The 19,129-nt window shown below is 40.7% G+C and overlaps 1 protein-coding gene across 3 annotated transcripts in view; it reads left to right on the top strand.

The window, feature by feature from the left end:
- The window catches only part of DPY19L3 (dpy-19 like C-mannosyltransferase 3), a 1,004,768-nt gene that overhangs the window by 553,660 nt on the left and 431,979 nt on the right, over nt 1-19,129 (top strand). For all 3 annotated transcript variants that reach the window (XM_044081679.1, XM_044081680.1, XR_006366062.1), the window contains exon 9: nt 3,165-3,296. In XM_044081679.1, the coding sequence (XP_043937614.1) occupies nt 3,165-3,296 (132 nt within the window). The remainder of the gene's footprint in view (nt 1-3,164; nt 3,297-19,129) is intronic.

Here is a 19,129-nt window from a genome sequence, read left to right as displayed (position 1 = left end):
TTATACTAACCTATCAAAAAACAACCTCAACAAGCTTAATACCTCCTACAATAACATTGCCAGATTTGCCACTGGATCCCCATTTAGAACCCACCACTGTCACAATCTCAAACAGCTAGGATGGCTGGAACTACCTAATCAGCTTCTCTTTCACCAACTTATTACTGCCCACAAAACCCTTCATCATCCTAGCAATACTCCTATACTAACTACCCTCATCTCCCCCTACAATAACCTTAAAACCCTTCTCTCATCAAGGAAACTTCTAGTATCCACCACAAAATCAAATAACAGGGCTGGGGACTCTCTATTCTCCAACACAGTAGGAAAAACCTGGAACCAGCTCCCTAGTGAACTAACCTCCCACTCCTCTACACCACTTTTCAAAAAGCTACTTAAAAAATACCTCAAGACTCACTGGCTTTGCCCTTGTACCAACCCAGACTAAAAGGCTACTGCCTACTACTCTCACCTTTCACTTTTCATTGTACTACTGCACTGCCAGTACCTCTCATTAACCTTACAGCTTGTGTGCAGTTAGCTATCTTACTCTGTACTTCTCAGTTTTTCTGCATAACCCAACTTAGAGTTTTACCTGCTCTCTTAGCTGACAACAGTATGTGTGAGTCTTCAACATCTGTATCATCACAATCCTGCTGTATCATAGTTTTCTTACTCTTATATCAACTCAATCCTGCTATTTACTACACCACTAAAGTATTGCATCTTAAACTGCTTTCTCATCACTCTATATTCATACTTCCAGTTATGTTATACTATTTCTTCCCTTTTTAATTTATGTTAAGTTCCTGATCTCTAAATCTATGATTTTAATGCTCTTTAGTCTTGCAAGGATATTTTACAAGTTGTTTACAAATGTGTTCTAGGATTACAAATATATTGTTTTTATTGTGTTTATGTATTTTTATCTATGTTGGAGCTTTTCTCCCCGGGCCTCCACTGAAAATGGACATATATCCAGTTGGACTAGCCCAGTCAACAAATGTAAAATAAAAATAAATAAATAAAATAAATAAATTGTTTGTTTCGGTAATGTTTTTGCGTCTGTGGATGGATTGCTTGGCTAGGTTTCATAATGAGGTATATTTGGCTTGGAAGTATGTGAAGGGATTTCATTTCCAATTGTGCCATGCTTCATCATGTAATTTGAGGAGGTAGTTTAGTTCATTAGATACCTAGTCACATTTAGAAGGTTGAAGTAACCTTCATACTAAGGGAAATAATTTGTTTTGCAAGTGCAGTAGAGTATTGGTAAGATTATTAGCTTCTTCATTAGGGTCTTTTATGGCAGGTATGTGAGACCATTCAAGGGTGACAAGGTAGTGATACTGTGGATGGTTTGGGGTCTGAATGTGATAGGTTTGGTTTATATTTTAATGTTAGACTATGTACTAAGAAAGTTATGGGACAATGATCACTGAAGGAGGTTGCCTGTATGGTGAGGGTAGATGTCACTGTAGGATTATTAGTTATTAGAAGATTTAGTAAGATTCAATGTTTGGTCTCCTGGCCTCATAGTTGATTTGGGTAAGACCTAAGCTGGCCATAAGTTCTGACATATCATTGGCTTTTAGTCTGAAGTAATTATGAAATCTTCAAGAATGATTAGGTTACATTTTTTTGAGTTTTGGTATATATTTGTTGGATGGGGGTATTGATATTGGTGGGGGTAGGTATGTGCTGGTTGTGACATGGGTTTTTGTTTGTTTATTGGAAATTGTAAAAGGATCCAGTTAAGATCTGATTTTGTTAGCTTGTGCAGTGGTTGTGGGGTTAAGATCATCAGAGAATTAATGCTCCTCCCCTAGGTTTTTTGCCTGGTCTGTACTCTTGTAGGTATGAGTAGTTTGGTATGAGGGGAACATAAGAGAGGGTTTGCAGTCTTGGAAGTTTTGGAGTGCTTGAGTGTTTTTTTATCCATGCAGTTTTAGTACTAGAGGTTAATGAGGGTGACACACTTCCTACAAATATGTCATAGTAGGTACACAGCTTCATTTCTCCAACTTTATCTCAAAAAGTTGTATTAAGAATCTGGGAGATCTTGAAATATGGCTCTGATGTTAGTGTTTATTCATATTGTAATCGTAGCATGCAAAATGACTATAAGTCTCTTTCCAGAAGTCCTTATGTATTTTTGAAGATTTTAAGTCTTATTTATTTTGTATGTAGTTTTTGATTTAAATGCTCTTATAAATTTTCTGCTTTACATTTGCAGGTAATCAGATTGTTCAGAAACACATTTCATGAAACCTTTCATTTGATTATTATGGCTTCTACTACTTTCCAAATTATTTTAACACATTTTGATGTAAAGTTTAAGAGTGAAAAAAGAGTGACAACACCCCCCACCCAATCCAAAAAAAAAAAAATAAAACAAAATAGAAGAGGTCTTATCTAGCAGATACTTAGTGTTTATTCCCCCTCATTTGTGCTATTCCTAGAATTGCAAATTAGAGGATACCTTTAAGCCTCTTACTGCAAAAGTTCTAGACAAAGCCTAAAACTAATGGGTGACAAAGGTTCAAAGGGACAGATTTTAAATATGTTTCTTGTAAGCTTGGAAAGTTAAAATTAAAACACAGTAACTGAAGAAGTCATTGTAACAAAAACACGTATTGTTAAAATGTTTATTTTATTTTATTTAATTATTTGTTTTGATAGTTGTGTTTAGCATTCACTTTGTACACATTTATCTTGTGCTGGGAAGGAGTGTTTATGGCTGTTAAACTTAGAAGCTTGTTAGAATAAAAGGTTTGTATTACATTACGTTTTGAAGGTTATGAAGTCTGAAACTCAAATGTCTGTCATTAAGTGACTTCAGTCCTCAGTGATCTTCCAGGGAAACCACAGATTTTATGAGGAGGAGACCAACAATATAAGGAAATTTTGGATAATTTCATCCTACAATACAGAAAAACTAATTTTGCCTGAATATATTCTTTATTGAAGAATATGTGGAATGAATACGAATTTTTGAACAATGTAATGTAGTATCTACACTTGTGAGTAGACTGTCTCATAGAATGTAGTTGGTTCAGAAGCTCAGTTATTCTCAAAAGTAAGTTATTGTTTTAGTGTGGTGTATTCAAAGTTTTTGCATAACATATACCCCGCATTAAATGCTTTGTTTTATCATTTCACAGGTGACATTGCTGTATATGATACAGGTTGCAAGTTTACTGTTAGTCTGGGTTCTACAGTTCTTCAATTCTATGATTCTTGGATCTTTGGTTCTCAGCTTTATACTGGCTGCCATGCTCACAAAGCACTTACAGGTACCTTTTTGTGTTAAAATGGCTACAGATTCTTTAAGCAGAAATGTATTAAGTGTTTCATACATTGCATCATAAAATCACTATGAAGTGGAGTGTGTGCGTGCGTGTGTGCGTGTGCGTGTGTGTGTGTGTGCGTGTGTGTGTGTGTGCGTGTGTGTGTGCGTGTGTGTGTGCGTGTGTGTGTGTATGTGTCCTTTCTCTTGTACTCTCACTCACTCACACACACACACACACACACACACACACACACACACACACACACACAAGCACACACACTGTTTACTTATATACATCTATACTTACTGTTTCTGTGCATTAAGTTTTTCCACATGAATGGTCATCCTGGGCCTTAACCCTTTACATAATAAGATCCCAATGCAATCAGAACTGGATTGTATAACTGCATTTACAACTTACACTTATCATTTGCTTAAAACAATGATACTGCCTTTTTCTGTTAATGAAAACCTGTAGATTGGTTATTGAATTCAAATTCACTCAAGTTATAGACATCACAAATTGATTAGATATTGCTTATTTGATTTGACTTTTCTTTTATATTTAAACAAAGCAGTGTTAGTGGTACATAGAGGGCTGCTGTTTCCCTTCTATGACTACCTGAACTGTTTCTATCTGATTCACAATACTCCACAGATAGGGAATTGCTTATAGGGTTGCCACCTTTTCAAATGGCCAAAGTGGGACATTTTCGGGACACACATCAGATTTTACAGGCCACCACATACCCATGGTCAATACAAAGGATAGAACTTTACTTTTTTGCCTAAATAAAAGCTTATTCTTGTAGCAGTTTAGTTGCTTATTTTGTTTCTTGTAACATTTAGGTATTTTAGATACAGAAATAACTATTTTATGCAACTATTACATAAAATATGGGACATAATTATGTCCTACAATCTCAGGACATTTGCCATTTTTAATATTTTTTGTCAGGACACAACTGCCCAAAGAGGGACTGTCCCTCGCAAAGTGGGACAGGTGGTAACCCTAATTGCTTAAAAGTAGCTGTGTTAAGCTCTTAACTGTAGCCTGTGTCTGTCAGCTACATTCTTTCATGGAAGAGCATTTCAATAACTGATATGGCCTTGAACTGGCTCTATTTTTATGTAATGTCTGAACTTCTTATGCTGGGTGAATTCAAGTGTTGATTGGCTTCACACATAATGATCTCACAAGTTTTATACTTACCCAGCTTTATGGTCACATCCAACTCATTACTCTAAAAACAAATTCTGGTAAAGCCACTGATTGAGAAAGGGCTGCATACTTGTAAACAATCTTAATAACTCACATGCCGGATTGCTGATCATACACATTTGTTATGTGGGCCATACCAAAGTTTACAAAACCAAAAAGCATTGTCTCACTTATAATATGAAATTTGTCAGTATTTTGTAATACTGATTAGTCTGTTACAAAGTCTTCCCTTAAATGAAGCTGTTGAATATTTTTGCTCCATTTTTTAAGTGGCCAAAGTTAATTCATCGCTGTCAACAAAGTGTCCGTCCGTTCTACCCATTTACTTTGAATAGCTGCCAGCATTAGGAATTTGATATCCAACACACATCATCTACATGAAATCAAGTAAAATAAATGATCCTAATCAGTATAAAAATCATACTGCTTATATCAACAAAAAGCTTATCAATAACCTCACAGAATTTTGGAAGTCAAGTCAGCTTCTCCATAATTCTCATTCTTCCTGGCCTGATATTGCGGGCAACCACTGTTTGATCACACTGTCCATTACTTCTGTGACTGTCTGCACAAATCTTTGGAGCTAATCTTTTGCAGAATGGGACTCATTTCACATTACAGTTTTGTTGCTTTCACCCTTAAGCCCGTATTTCTTTTTCCACAGAGTATCTTAAAATCTTGGTTTGTACTGTCTGCTAGCCAGTTGCACTGATCATCAAACAATCCAGAAAGGCAAGTCAGGTTCTATCATGTTGGAAAAATGGGTCCATAAATAACTACTGGATTTCATAGTCTATTCTGATGTAATCTGTAACATCAGCATTATGTCAGCACTGACACTGCAATACACTTTTGCCACTTAGATAAAGATGAGCAGCATAGCTTTAGACCTCTCCGAAGCCTGTGACACTATGTTACAGGAGGATATTAAATGTTTTTGACAGTTTCAATTTTACACTAACATCAAAATATGGTTCTCTGATTTGTCTGATAGAGCCATCTAGGAGTCTGATTCCCATCTCTTCCATGTCAATTAGATTTGGTTTGCTTTAGAGGTAAGTGCTAGGCAGTTTTATTTTTAATGTGTATATGTATGAGATGGCTAACCAGTGTAGCAAACTAAAATAGTACAATTTGCAAATGATTCTATAATTACACTGGCAGATATTACTTTGAGCTTTTAACCTGTAAACTAGAGCATTGTTTCTTCTCCCAACAAGATTGGTTAACTGATATGAGACTGCATCTCAAAGAGAAGCCCAAATAAGTGTTCTCCAAAAAAGATGTCTAATGATAAATCATCCATTATTCTCCCCCTTTTACAGTACATCAGCTCCTGATCCACAGCAGGATTCAGCTGTTATTGATGAGCTGCCTCTACAAAGATATTAGGATTCATTCTAGATAACCAACATACGTTTAGCTAATATGTGAAACTGCCATTAGCAAAGCTAACATAAAACTGAGCAAGCTGTACGAGGCCAAAACATTTTAATTGGCTCTGAAAGGAGGAAAATCTACAGAAATTTCCAATTTTAGGCCTATAGCTGTTCTCTCTCCACTCTCAAAAATCATGGAAAAATGTGTCCATGCGCAATTATTATGCTACCCATTACTAGAAAACCTTTTAACACCTACTCAGCATGGTTTTTGACCAAACCATAGTACTTCCACCACTCTCACTGCTTTTACCAGTTCAGTTGCACAATCCAGAGACAATAACAAACCAGTCTCTTGCCTATTGCTGGACTTATCCAAGGCATTTGATACTGTGTGACATCCTTTGCTCATTTCTAAACTAACAGAACTTAATCTGTCCCCATCCACTATCTCTTGGTTCAGCAGCTACCTGTCCAGTAGGCAACAATCTGTTAGGTGGCTTTCTATACTGTCCCCTCCTCTGCCAGTCAAAGCCCCAAGGCTCCATCTTAGGACCTCTTCTATTCAACATTTTTACTAATAATCTTTATAAATCCTGCCCCAAGTCAACTCTCATCCAATATGCGGACATTTCTACAGTCATCACCTTCTCTGATTATTTCTCAGACCTGCTTTCCAAAACCCAGCAAACTTTCACAAATATTGAGACCTGGCTAACCAATAACCAGCTAATACTCTGTCCTAAGAAAACTAAACTACTTCTATTTCTGCCTAAATCACACTCTCATAATACATCAGCCTTCACTATCACCTTGTTAGACAACACCACTATCAGTGTTGAATCACATACCAAACCACTAGGGGTCATAATTAATGATAAACTAAAGTTTGACCTTCATATAAATTACTGTATCAAAAATACTAAGAAAAAGCTTGGCTTACTGTACCTTAACAAAAGATATGTCACACCAGAGGCAAGACGGTTGCTCTCTCTTGCTTATCTCCTACCTTGTCTCTTCTATGGCTCCCAAATCCTCACTAACCAACAGACAACACTACTGAATAAGATAGAAAATACATGTCACAAAATAGCTAGATTTGCCACCAACACTCAACCTAAATCCCATCACTGTTTGGCTTTGAATACACTGAACTGGCTTGAGTTCCCCAGTCAACTTCTTTTCTATCAACCTAATATTATCCACTCCATACTCTATAAATCCTCCTTCTGCCCTAACATTTCCAACATCTTAAATTACAACCACCCAAGCAGAAAACTTAGAATCACCAACCAAAACTTCCTTGACATGAATAAAACCTAAAAAATAATTGATGAAACCCTCTACAACTATCTTCCCTCTGTCCACTGGAATAAGCTACCTTTAACAGTCAGATGTATTACACAGTGCCTCCCATTTAAAATAGCCCTAAATGTTTACTTTACAAATACTTGAACTTACTCCTGTGCACAACCAACGTGAACTTAATCACTTGACCCTCTTTGCATACATCCCCTTCTCAATTTGTATGTAATTCTTGCTACAGAACTCTTAACTCATAATACCTTTTTCACTCAATTTCTCCACTACTCATATCTACCTCCCTCCCTTCTTTTCCCTCTTAGCTTACTCCCCTTTCTTAGATTTCTCTTGATTCTAACTACTACTACTCTCCTCTCATATTTACAAATTAAAAAAATGTCAAATTTTCCCTCTTTTATCCATAGCCATATTTTTACTGTCACCTGCTCTCGCTTATCAATTTCTCCTCTGCTTCTGATTACTGATGTACATGCTTTTGCCTGTAAGAACTAAGATTTGATATACAGTACCTTTATACTGTTTTCTTAAACTCTGAGTGAATTGTCATTACTTCCCCTCTATATGATGAAGTCCTCATATAAGACTTTAACATTTGGTTTTAATGCCTTTTTTTTTTGTAAATGACACCTTTAAACTCTCATGTTACAATTATGAATCTAAGCATTATAATACATGTTTTTATTACCTCATGCATACTGTATTGTTTGTAAACATTTTTATGGTGTATGTAATACTTTGTGGAGCTTTTCTCCCCGGGCCTCTGCCAAAAAAAGGTGCAAGCTCAGTCAGACATTCCCGGTCAACAAATGTCAAATAAATAAATAAATGTAATAGAGAACTCCTACTTTCGCTTAAGTAATTATCCCATCTCATAACTGGACTATTGCATACTGTTCGACCTAAGCTTGAGTAAACTTAAAAAAGAATCTCAAAATTTGCTTCTGGTTATCACAATAAAACCAATATTAGTTTTTCATTCAAGAAACTGTGCTGTTTAGCTACATTTTGTTCACAAACTGTCGTATTGCTATAATTGCATAGTTCATTGTGGTACCATTTCATGAAGAGACTCATCCTATTAGGTCAGGGGAATTGAAAAAGCAGTTAGACAATAAATGTCTAAAAATTTACATGGCAGTTTCAGATTTTCTGTTTTCATAGGTAAGCTACAGAACAAACAGCCAAGTTTCTTAAGATGTACTGCAGAAAGTAACCCCTTCAAGGCAAAGTTGAAATATCATCTACACAGAAACCAGACCTGCGCTTTACTTTCATACTATGACAGCCCATGCATCTCCTTCATCCTCCTGTAGTAATTGTCCACTTCAGTGCCACTGTAATTCAACTACTGCAACCAAAGTATCTCCATTATAACTGAAATAGTAATACCGGTGCATTGTGGGTGCTGCAAAGAGCACTTTTGGCTAACAGCAAAGATTGAAACAGTACTAATTTCATGAACTTTAATCATACATCGACTTCGGAATGGGGTACATTCTTGTCATGGTATTAGAAAGTCAAAAGATTTGGAGAAATTAAACTGTAATTTTTTTTGCTCTTTTTGTTTTTCCATTTAATTTACTATAACAAAATTATACATGATACAAATGATCTTTATCTTCTGTATAAAGATACTGTAAGATGTTTTACCCGTAATACTATTTTCCCCTCTGAATCATTATCATAAACCACATTTTTCCTTTTTTTTTTTTTTTTTTTTTACATTAGGTAAGGGTGTCACATCTGTTACCATGTCTATCAGTTCAGTGCCACTACAGGTCTTCTCTCATGCAATCTATCAGTCTCTTTCCTGGATGCCCTTCCTCTTGTCTCTCTGAAATCTTCTTCACCAGATTGTCTTCTGTTTTCCTGCACAAATGCCCAAATTACCATAATGTGTTCTCTTTGACCTTCTCTGCAGTTGGAGCAACTTTGACTTCTGCTCTGATGGCCTCATTTCATCTGTCCCTCAGTGTGCATCCTACTACACATCTCAGGCATTTTATCTCTATCACTTTTAGCTTTCTTCATTCCCCAGATTTCTGTTCTGTAAACCCTACTTTTCAGCTTCTTTAGCATTCTTCTGTCACATGCAACTCCTGACAGTCTATAACTTGGCTACAGCCTCTCTGATTATAGCTTTGACCTCTTCATTCAGACTTCTGTTCTCTCAAACACCCATCCCAGGTACTTGAAACTGTTACCCTTTTCTACTATTTTTCCTGGTATCTCAGTTTTCAGAGTCTTCTGATTTCCCTCATTTAGTGTCTTGACAATTGTCTTATCAGTTTTGTCCCATGTGCTTTCAGGTTTACATTCTATTTCCCTGTCATTTGCTGAAGATTTTGTTCTGAGTCTGTTTGTAATGCCACATTGTCTGCATACAGCTGCTTTGTTGATCTGTCCCATCAGACTTGTTTGTTAATAGAGTACATCACCAGTATGAACAGCAGTGGGCTCAAAGCTGAACCCAGATGCACACCCACTCCCACTGGTAACCCTTCTATGAATCCAAACACTGTTTGTTTGTATTTGCATAATTGGGTATTTATACACAGCCTCCACTAATTTTTACCAGTGTTTCCAGAACTTCAAACACTTTCAGAACTGCCCAAATCAGCTTTCTTGAGACAACGTTATATGCTTTCTCCAAGTCTAGAAATACCCAGTTGGAGACTTTCCTCATCTCTAACTTATTCTCACCTACTTGTATCACTGCAAACATCAGGTCACATTTACCTCAGTGTTCACCTCCCTGTATATGCAAACAAACTCTGTACCTGTCCTGTCAAACAACACTTACTTGGAACTTCCCATAATCTCACTAATTTTAACCTTGTTACTGTTAACAGAATCCTAAGCTCATTTAACTGGTCTGTCCTGAAAAATATTCCACTCAACAAAGCTGTACACAAATTTAACTCACTTTTCCTGAATAGTCTGGCTCCAGCTAGAACAAAAAGAATAAAGAATAACCACACTCCTCGGTTATACACTCAAAGCAGCCACCTAATGTATGAAAGAGCCAGGACTTGGAAGAAATGGTTAAAATATAGATCTCCCCAAAGCCTACCACACTTTAAAGAACTGTGTAACCATACTAAAAGACCAATATCAGATATAGATATGGAATATCTATTTATAATAGAATACAGACCAAACAAAAGACAAACCATATTACTCTTCTCCAAGTGTAAGCAGGGGGGCAAGCCCTCCTGCACCCCACATCCCCTGCTACTTAAATATAGCATCTCCGAGACTGCATTTAGTGTAGTGAAGTGCAGCCTCGGAGTTGATATATTTAAGGAGCAGGAGGTGTGTGTGTGTGGGGGGTCGCGCAGCCCCCTCACATGGGGGTGCAGGGGGGCTTGCCTTCCTGTTGATAGTCGAAGGTTAATATGTTTCTATATGTACTTGTGCTGGAATATAGTAAGTTTTAGCATTCTGTGTTTTTTCAGTATTATGAGATTCAGTATTTTGAGTTTTCAGTATTTTGAACTTTCAAGATTTTGGTCTCAGGATTTTGGGTTTCACGATTTTGGGCTTTCAGGATTTTGTAGTACTCCCATTTAAACTTATTGAAAACACTCACCATCTACCCGATACCACATTCATAGGTGATTTAATTACCCCCATAATTAACTGGGAATCATATACGACAATAAACATACAGGCATAGAGATTCATGTATTTTGTAAACACAAACTCCCAGGACCAGATTTTCAGTACACCAACCAGGGGGTGCAGACATAGTGACTGTGATCCTCACTAATATGGTAGATTGCCGCATACCCACTAGTTTAAGGGCTTCTCTGGTAAGGCCAGACCACAAGAGAAGGAGGAAGCTGATGTGGAATAAGGTGAAGTCCCAAGACTGGAAAAACACTTACTATATTCCAGCATCCCTTAACAGCCTCAACAAAAAGTTGAGATCCTTCATCAAATCCTCTAAAGCTAGCTATGAAAACAGAATTGCAGCAGATAGTAAAGACAACCACAAGGCCTTCTATAGTTATGTAAAGAATCTCCATGGCAATACCCAGATTTTCTCTGAGCTACTGCACAGTGGTACTTCCTATACTGAGCCAACAGATATTGCCAGTATACTGGCCGACAGATTCAATGCCAACATTAACCCCCCCACACACACACAAAGGACCAATCACAATGCTAGTAGATTGCCAGGCACCAATACTACTGCACAGGTTAAAACAGCACTGTCCTAGGCCAAGAATACAGCTTCTATGGGACCTGACAATATCCCTGGTTGTGTTCTACATGAGCTCCAGAGTGAACTGGCACCTCACCTGTGTGCCCTTATCAGTCACACCCTCACCTCAGACTTTGTTCCTACCGAATGGCGCACTGCTACAGTCATCCCTTTCCACAAAGGAGGAGCGACTACAGACCCTGGGAACTATCGCCCCATTAGCTTGACTAGTCTGAAAGCTATGGAATGTATCACCATGGACCTAATAAACAAGGATATAGGGAATCTACAAACTCTGGATCCCACGCAGTTTGGTTTTGTGAAGGGTAGATCATGACTGCTCAACTTGGTTGACTTTTTTGAGCCAGTCACCAGAGCTGTGGATGAAGGCAAGATGGTTCATACAGCCTACCTTGATCTGGCCAAAGGTTTTGATACCATTCCCCACTCAGGAATCATAGAAAAACTCACTAAGCTTGGCATCGACCCCTATATCACTAGGTGGGTTGCAAACTGGCACACAGAACCAACAATGTGAAAGTAGCTGACTCCAAGTCAGACTGCCGACTAGTCACGAGTAGAGTCCCACAGGGTTTGGTCCTGGGTCCTCTCCTGTTTGGTATCTACTTCTCTGAAGTCCAGGCCAACACGAAGGGACTCTGGCTGACAAAGTTCACAGACGATTGCAAGTTGAGAGCTATTATTAACTCTCCAAGTGATGTTGTCATCCTACAGAATGGCCTCACTGAGACCAACGACTGGTGTCAGAACCATGACCATGACCTTAAACTCGTCATCCCCTTTGAGAAAACTCGGTTTCCATGAATTACCACACTGATGGTAGTCCACTGAACATGGAAGGCGTTATAAGAGATCTAGGAACACAGGTTGACTGCAACCTCTCTTTTGATCAACACATTGCCACTGTGGTCAGAAAGTCCTTCTATGTGGCACATCTCATTACTAAGGGTTTTGCATCCAGGAAGAAAGAGGTCATTGTCTCCCTATACTCTTCCCTCATTAGGCCAGTCATCGAGTACAGTTCCCCATTTGGCATGTACCTCACTAGACACCTGCAACAACCGGAGAAAGCCACAAAAGTACCTCACAAAGAGGATCCTAGGCCTTAAACACTTGTCTTATATGGACAGACTCAAAAAACTCCAACTATTCTCTGTCTCATATCGCCTACTTAGAGGTGATCTCTGCTTGACTTACAAAGCCATGTCTGACCCAGCTCTGTTAGAAATGCTACATCTAAAGAAATCCCAATCCCTCCGCATCACACGCTCCAAAGACCTCAACCTCATTACTACAATTAACAGAACATGCTGGAGGGATAGGTTCATAACCCAGAGACTGCCCATGCTCTGGAACAGACTTCTCTTGCATGTCAAGCAGAGCACCTCGCTGACCCTTTTCAAGAGAAATCTTGATGAGTGGATGGGAAACAAAAAATTCACCCCAGGGATAACTCCAATGGCTCTACTCGACAGAGGCACTGGGAACTAAGGTTGGGTGGCAGTATGCCAGGGTAATCCTATGGCTAGGCTTGTAAAGGCCCAAGGGTCATTAGCCTAGTATACACCTATGAACAAAATGGCCTCCTTTGAAGTAAAAATAAAACCTGGTACTCCAGCTAACCCTGGAATATTCTGGAACTGTTCTAAGGCTAACTTCCTACTGTTAAGTGATAACTTGGCAAAATGTTAAGCCCCCATAAATCCAGATAACACTACTGCCTACACAGAACTGTTAACAGAAACACTATGCATGTTAGTAGCTGCACTGAGGCAGCAGTACCCACCAGGAAGAAGTACAGTACTAACTCCAAAAACAATTTTCCCTGGTAGGATCACATCATCAATAGGCTGCAAAACAGAATAAGAAAATCATGGCAAAAATTTGGAGGTGCAGCACCCAGCAGAATAAAAGCACTCTCATCAAACTAAACCAACAAATTGGAGGACAAATAAACTCTACCAAATCAAAACTTGAGGTAAATTTGGCCTCCCAGGCCAAGGACAACCACAAGGCATTCTTTAGATATGTTGCAGCCCCAAAAGACAATGCACATTTGTGTGCACGGCTCATTGTTAATGGAGCCACCTATACTGAGCAAGAAAATATAGTATACCTACTGGCCAACAAATTCAGCTCCAACATTACACCCCATCCATCCCTAATGAAATACTATCAAATATAGCTCCCTCTACTGTCAGTAGGGAACATGTCCTTAATGGTCCCCTTAAGGCCAAGAACACTACATCAGTGTACCCAGACAATATCCCAGGATGCCTTCTATATAACATGAAACATGACATAACAGGCCCTCTCGGATTGCTGTTTAACTGTAGTTTCTAAATAGACTTTGTGCCTCACAAATGGAGAACATCAACAGTCCTCTCTTTGCACAAAGGTGGGCCATCTACAGACTCTGGAAACTGCAGGCCAACAAGTCTCACTAGTCTTGTAAGCAAAGCCATGGAAAGTATCATCATGGAAATGATCAATAAAGATATAGGAAACTGGACTCAACTCAATTTGGTTTCGTCAAGGGCAGGTCCTGTCTACTCATCCTGGGGGACTTCTTTGAGAAGGTCACCAAAGCAATGGATAAGGACAAAATGGTTCATACTGTCTACCTTGACATGGCCAAGGCATTTGGCACAATATCCGACTCTGGCATTGTTGAAAAACTCAAGAAGTTTGGTATAAACCCTTATGTCTTCCAGTGGATAGCCAGCTGGCTCACAGACAGACCCAGGAAGTAAGAACTGGGGATCCCACCTCTACAAAGAGGCCATTCGCAAGTGGACTCAGTCAGAAATTGGTCCTGGGACTGCTGCTTTTTGACATTTAGTTCTCTGAAGTCAAGGCCAGTGCCAGTGACCTTTGGCTGACTAAATTTGCAGTATGATTGCAAATTAGGAGTGGTCATAAAATCCCCCACTGGTACAAATGTTTTCCAGAAAGGGCTGACACAGAAAAATAACTGGTGTCAGAGCTGTGGAGTAAAACTAAATGCCAAGAAATGCATAGTATTATCCTTCAGGAAGTCATTCAGTGCTGGTAAATGTCATATATTGACAATACACCCCTAAGAGTTGACCCAGTAGTCAGGGACTTGGGGATACACATGGACAGTAATCTAGCCTTTGATCTTGTAGTAATGAGGAAATCATTCTATGTTATGCAACTTATAAACAAAGTTATGCATCTAAGTCCAAGGAAGTCATTGTAAAACTGTTTTTGGTATGCATCAGACCTAGCATTGAGTATAGTGCCCCCTTTGTGGTATGTACTTAACCAGGCATATCCATCAACTGGAACATTCACAGAGGTTCCTCACTAAAAGAATACAGAATGTAAGTCACGTGTGAACTGCAAACTGCCTTAAGGCTCAATCCCTGTATTCTGTCTCCTACAGGCTGTCAAGGGTAGATCCATGCTTGGCATACAATGCATTGTCAGACCCAACCCCGATGGACCTCCTGCATATCCACAAAACAAAACAACACCAGAATTAACCATTCTAAAGACTTAAACCTTGCCTGTAATATAAGTGGGACCTACTGAAGAGACAGTCATGTATCCCAGAGACTACCTGTTCTCTGGAACAGGCTCCCCATGCATGTGAAGCAGAGTTCCTCCTTAATCCAATTGAAGTGTAACTTGGACAGTTGGGTGGAGAATAGGATATTCATCCCTGGTTTGGTACCTATGTCTGTAATGGACATAGGTAGCCTGTAAATGGTTCTTCTTCCAGGCCCCTGGATGTAAATGTTTCATCTCCCAAGCTCCTGCTTACACTTTGCAAGGGTACCAGCACTTGTCAGAGATTTGGGATGCATGTCTATACTTTATTATAGCCATTAGCCTAGTAAACACTTATGAATCTGCTTGCCTCTGATTTGTGGCTACCAGTGGATGTCCTTCGTGTTTCACTGTTGCAGTCATCACATTTGGGTTATCCCTGCCAGGATAGCCCTCTGCCAGCCTGAATACCAGAGGTGTAGTATTTCTGTGTCAGATGCTGTCACTTGAGGACTGACATCAGGTCGGCATCCGACACCATTACATCAGTCTTTCTTGCTGTGGAGCCTGAAGCAGAAGGAGTTCGCACGAGTGCCGGTCGGCCGCTAACTGAGTTTCGTTTCCGAATTGAATCGAAGTCTTTGAAAGTTAAGTACCCCATTAGGTATCCTTTTTTCTTGCACTGACCGATGTCAGAAAAAGTGAATAATTGTCTCACCTGTGGAAAGCGAATACCACACTGGGACTTCTACTCTTACTGCGTCACTTGTCTAGGCCCAGACCATGATGTCCCTCATTGTCACTTCTGTGCTTTAACACCAGAACTATTCATTGTCGGGCCCTTATTATAGCCAGATATTTCCGTTTACAGTCCTCAAATTCCGATATGGCTTTGGTAAGCCATCCGACAGCAGATATTCTGAAAAAAACATAAAGATAAGGACAGAGACAGACCTCAAAGGACCAAATCTTCCGACGACGCTTCCATTAAGCTGGTCGTCAGTCCTCTGGAACTCAGTGAGGCGCTTTTGTAGCCCCTGATGCCCGCTTCTGTTAACTCACAGGCCTCTACCGAAACCCTTTCAGAGTCCGGTATGCCGCAGAACTCTTCTTCGTCTAAGGATCCTGCAGTCGTCTCTACCTTGGATGGGTCCGGAGCTGTTGTGCAAGCACCAGCTTCCGAGGAAGTCCTTTGCAACACCAAATCCCAACATAAACCGATGCCTTCTTTCACAGCTTCCGTTCTTTCAAAAACAACCGAGTTCCTTAGGCCCAGGGGTCGAACCACACCCAAGAAACCGACTACCCATTCTCAGGTGCCTGCTCCCTTGTCTCAGTCTCAAATGCTTAAAATGGCAGAAGACCTTATCATGCTGATAAGGGGAAGCTAAGCCACTTCCTCAAAAAGGAAAAGAGATCTGTCTCTAGTAGTTTTGTCTGAACAAGAGTCAGATGAATCCGATGCATCTGACTATGAAGACATGCAGCCCCTCTCCACATATGAGGGTTCTGATGCAGAGGAATCCATTCCTTCAGCCTCTCCCCCAAAGGATTTTTCCTTTGGGGAAACCCTGCATACCTTAAGGGAGCATTTCCAATGGGAGAGTCAAGACTATCCATAGTCTAAAAAGAGACTCAAGTTCCTGGACCTTCCGCAACACAGGCCGTTAGCCATATCCCCAGTCCTAGATGTGGTGGATGATGTCTTCCTTGAATCCAGCTTGACTCCAGATACTCTCCCTCCTGCTCCCAGAAAACCAAACCGGTACTACAGAGTCCCTGACTCACAACAAATTTTTAAAAAAAAACAAGCTGAGACCCTGAGTCAGTCAATAGGGCTAAAGGGAAAAAATAGCCTCAGCTAAGAATCCCACCCCCTCAGACAGGGATTCCCGAGCACTGGACAGATTGGGTAAAAAGGTATATACCTCAGTTACTCTTGTTATCAGGGCACTAAATTGTCAGTTCCATATGCTTAAATATCAGCAACATACATTGGAACTCCTTAAACAAAAAATGTCCTCCTTCCCTGCATGGGCAGAATCTAAAGATTTACAATACTTAATGCATTCTGCTGGTCAAGTAACTAAACACACTTTGCACTCTGGATTTGACACCCTAGAAGCTTCTTGCAGGTCAGCAGTCACCGGATCTGTCATTAGAAGACATGCATGGCCTAAGGAACAACCCCTGCCAGACCATGTCAAATCAAAATTGTTGGATGCACCCTTGTACAAAGATAACTTATTTGGTACTAAAGCTAAAGAGGCCCTAAAAAAGATGGAAGAAAAAGCAAAATCTGTGCAGACTATTAAAGATTTCTTACAGGTCAAACCCCCTAGGTTCAGCAGGCATTTTCCCACCAAGTACTGGTCCTTTCCTGCTCCGAGTAGACAGGGCCAGCCTAGGCCCTGTGGAAACAGACCCCCCAGACAGCAGCCCCAGCGGTTGCAGAGATCTAAGCAGTGGACTACCTCCACTTCAAAACCAGGGAGTTCTAAGCCAACCCCTTAGGGTAAGAACTCACAATGACTCGCCCCCTCCCGACCTCACCTCTGCCCACCTTCACATACCCCTAGGAGGAAAACTCTCCTTTCACTCGAGCACCTGGGCCACCATTACCAAGGACCAATGGGTTCTGAACATTGCGTCTCAGGGGTACAAATTCTCCTTCCACGCGTCCAGCCCCAAAAGGGTTCCCAGATCTACCACCAAATCAGTGGGCAGAGGCTCAAACGCAAATCCATTCCCTGCTCTCCTTGGGGGCAGTAGAGCACATTCATGCAGAGCAGATAGGCCACGGCTTCTACTCCAGACTTTTTCTGATGCCCAGAAAAGAGGACACCTTGCCGCCCCATCCTCGATCTATCCATTCTAAACACCTTCCTGGTGATCCCAAAATTCAAATTGCTTACCCTCCAGCAGCTGCTACCCATGCTCTCCAAGGACGCTTGGCTAGCCATCCTGGACCTAAAAGAGGCCTACCTCCACACTCCTGTTAGGGAGTCCTGCAGAAAATATCTCCGTTTCAGGGCAGGATCTTAACCCTTTTTGTTCTTTGCACTTCCCTTTGGCTAATCTACTGCTCCCAGAGTTTTCACAAAATGCCTGTCTCTGGCCATTGCCTTTTGCAGATAAAGAAATATTTAAATTTACCCCTACTTAGATGACTGCTTTATTCAGGCAGACAGCCAGGAAAAGCTGCTCAAAGACCTGGCCTTTGTAAAGGAACTACTAACCTCCTTAGGGTACACAATCAATGAAAATAAATCCAAACAGGTACCCACCAAAAGGATAATCTTCCTGAGAGCAAGTCTAGGCACAGCACCCCAGATGGCATGCCTTACACTTTTCCTATCAGCTTACTTCTGTCAACTGGCCACCAGGCCCCAGCTTTCTGCAAGGAAAATCCTGCAAGCCCTGGGGTTCATGGCATCTTGCGTACTCCTCATTCCATATGCCAGACTGCATATGAGGAAACTTCAGTGGTACCTAAAGAGCCTTTGGTGTTAGCACTCTCAACATCTGCAAACTCTTCTGCCTTTTATTCCTTGCCTGAGGAAGGAATTTCTTTGGTGGGCAACAGTCTGCTCCCACAACAAGGGACTGCCCTTCTCCCCACACTCTGCCGCCCAGACCCTCACCACAGACTCATCAGACTATGCTTGGGGTGCACATCTGGATGGCAGATGCATACAGGGCCAATGGAACCCCCAAAAACTCCCCCTGCACATCAGTCAAAAAGAGATGATGGCTGTGCAGCAGGCCTTGATAGCTTTCAAACCCCTTCTGTCTCCAGGGGTTCTCTTGATCAAAACAGACAACACCACTGTGATGTGGAACATCAACAAGCAGGGAGGGACTCACTCATACCCACTGTGCAGGCTGGCTATGACCCTTTGGTTCACAGCCTCTTCCATGCAAATGCACCTGTTAGCACAATACCTGACAGGCTCTCTCAACTCCCTGGCAGACCAATTAAGCAGAAAGCTCTTGGACCTCCACGAGTGGCAGCTCAACAGAAACACCTTCTTCCTAATAACTCAGAAATGGGGAAACCTGGACGTCGACGTCTTTGCCTCCCACACCAACCATCAGCTCAGCAAATTCTGCACCAGGCAGCATCACTGCATGGCTTGGAAAGTGGATGCCCTGTCCTTCCCCTG

The sequence above is a fragment of the Protopterus annectens genome, chromosome 8.part1 (genome assembly GCF_019279795.1).
Source record: "Protopterus annectens isolate FY-2018-M chromosome 8.part1, PAN1.0, whole genome shotgun sequence".
Classification (NCBI taxonomy): domain Eukaryota; kingdom Metazoa; phylum Chordata; order Ceratodontiformes; family Protopteridae; genus Protopterus; species Protopterus annectens.
This window is presented reverse-complemented; position numbering and strand designations above follow the sequence as displayed.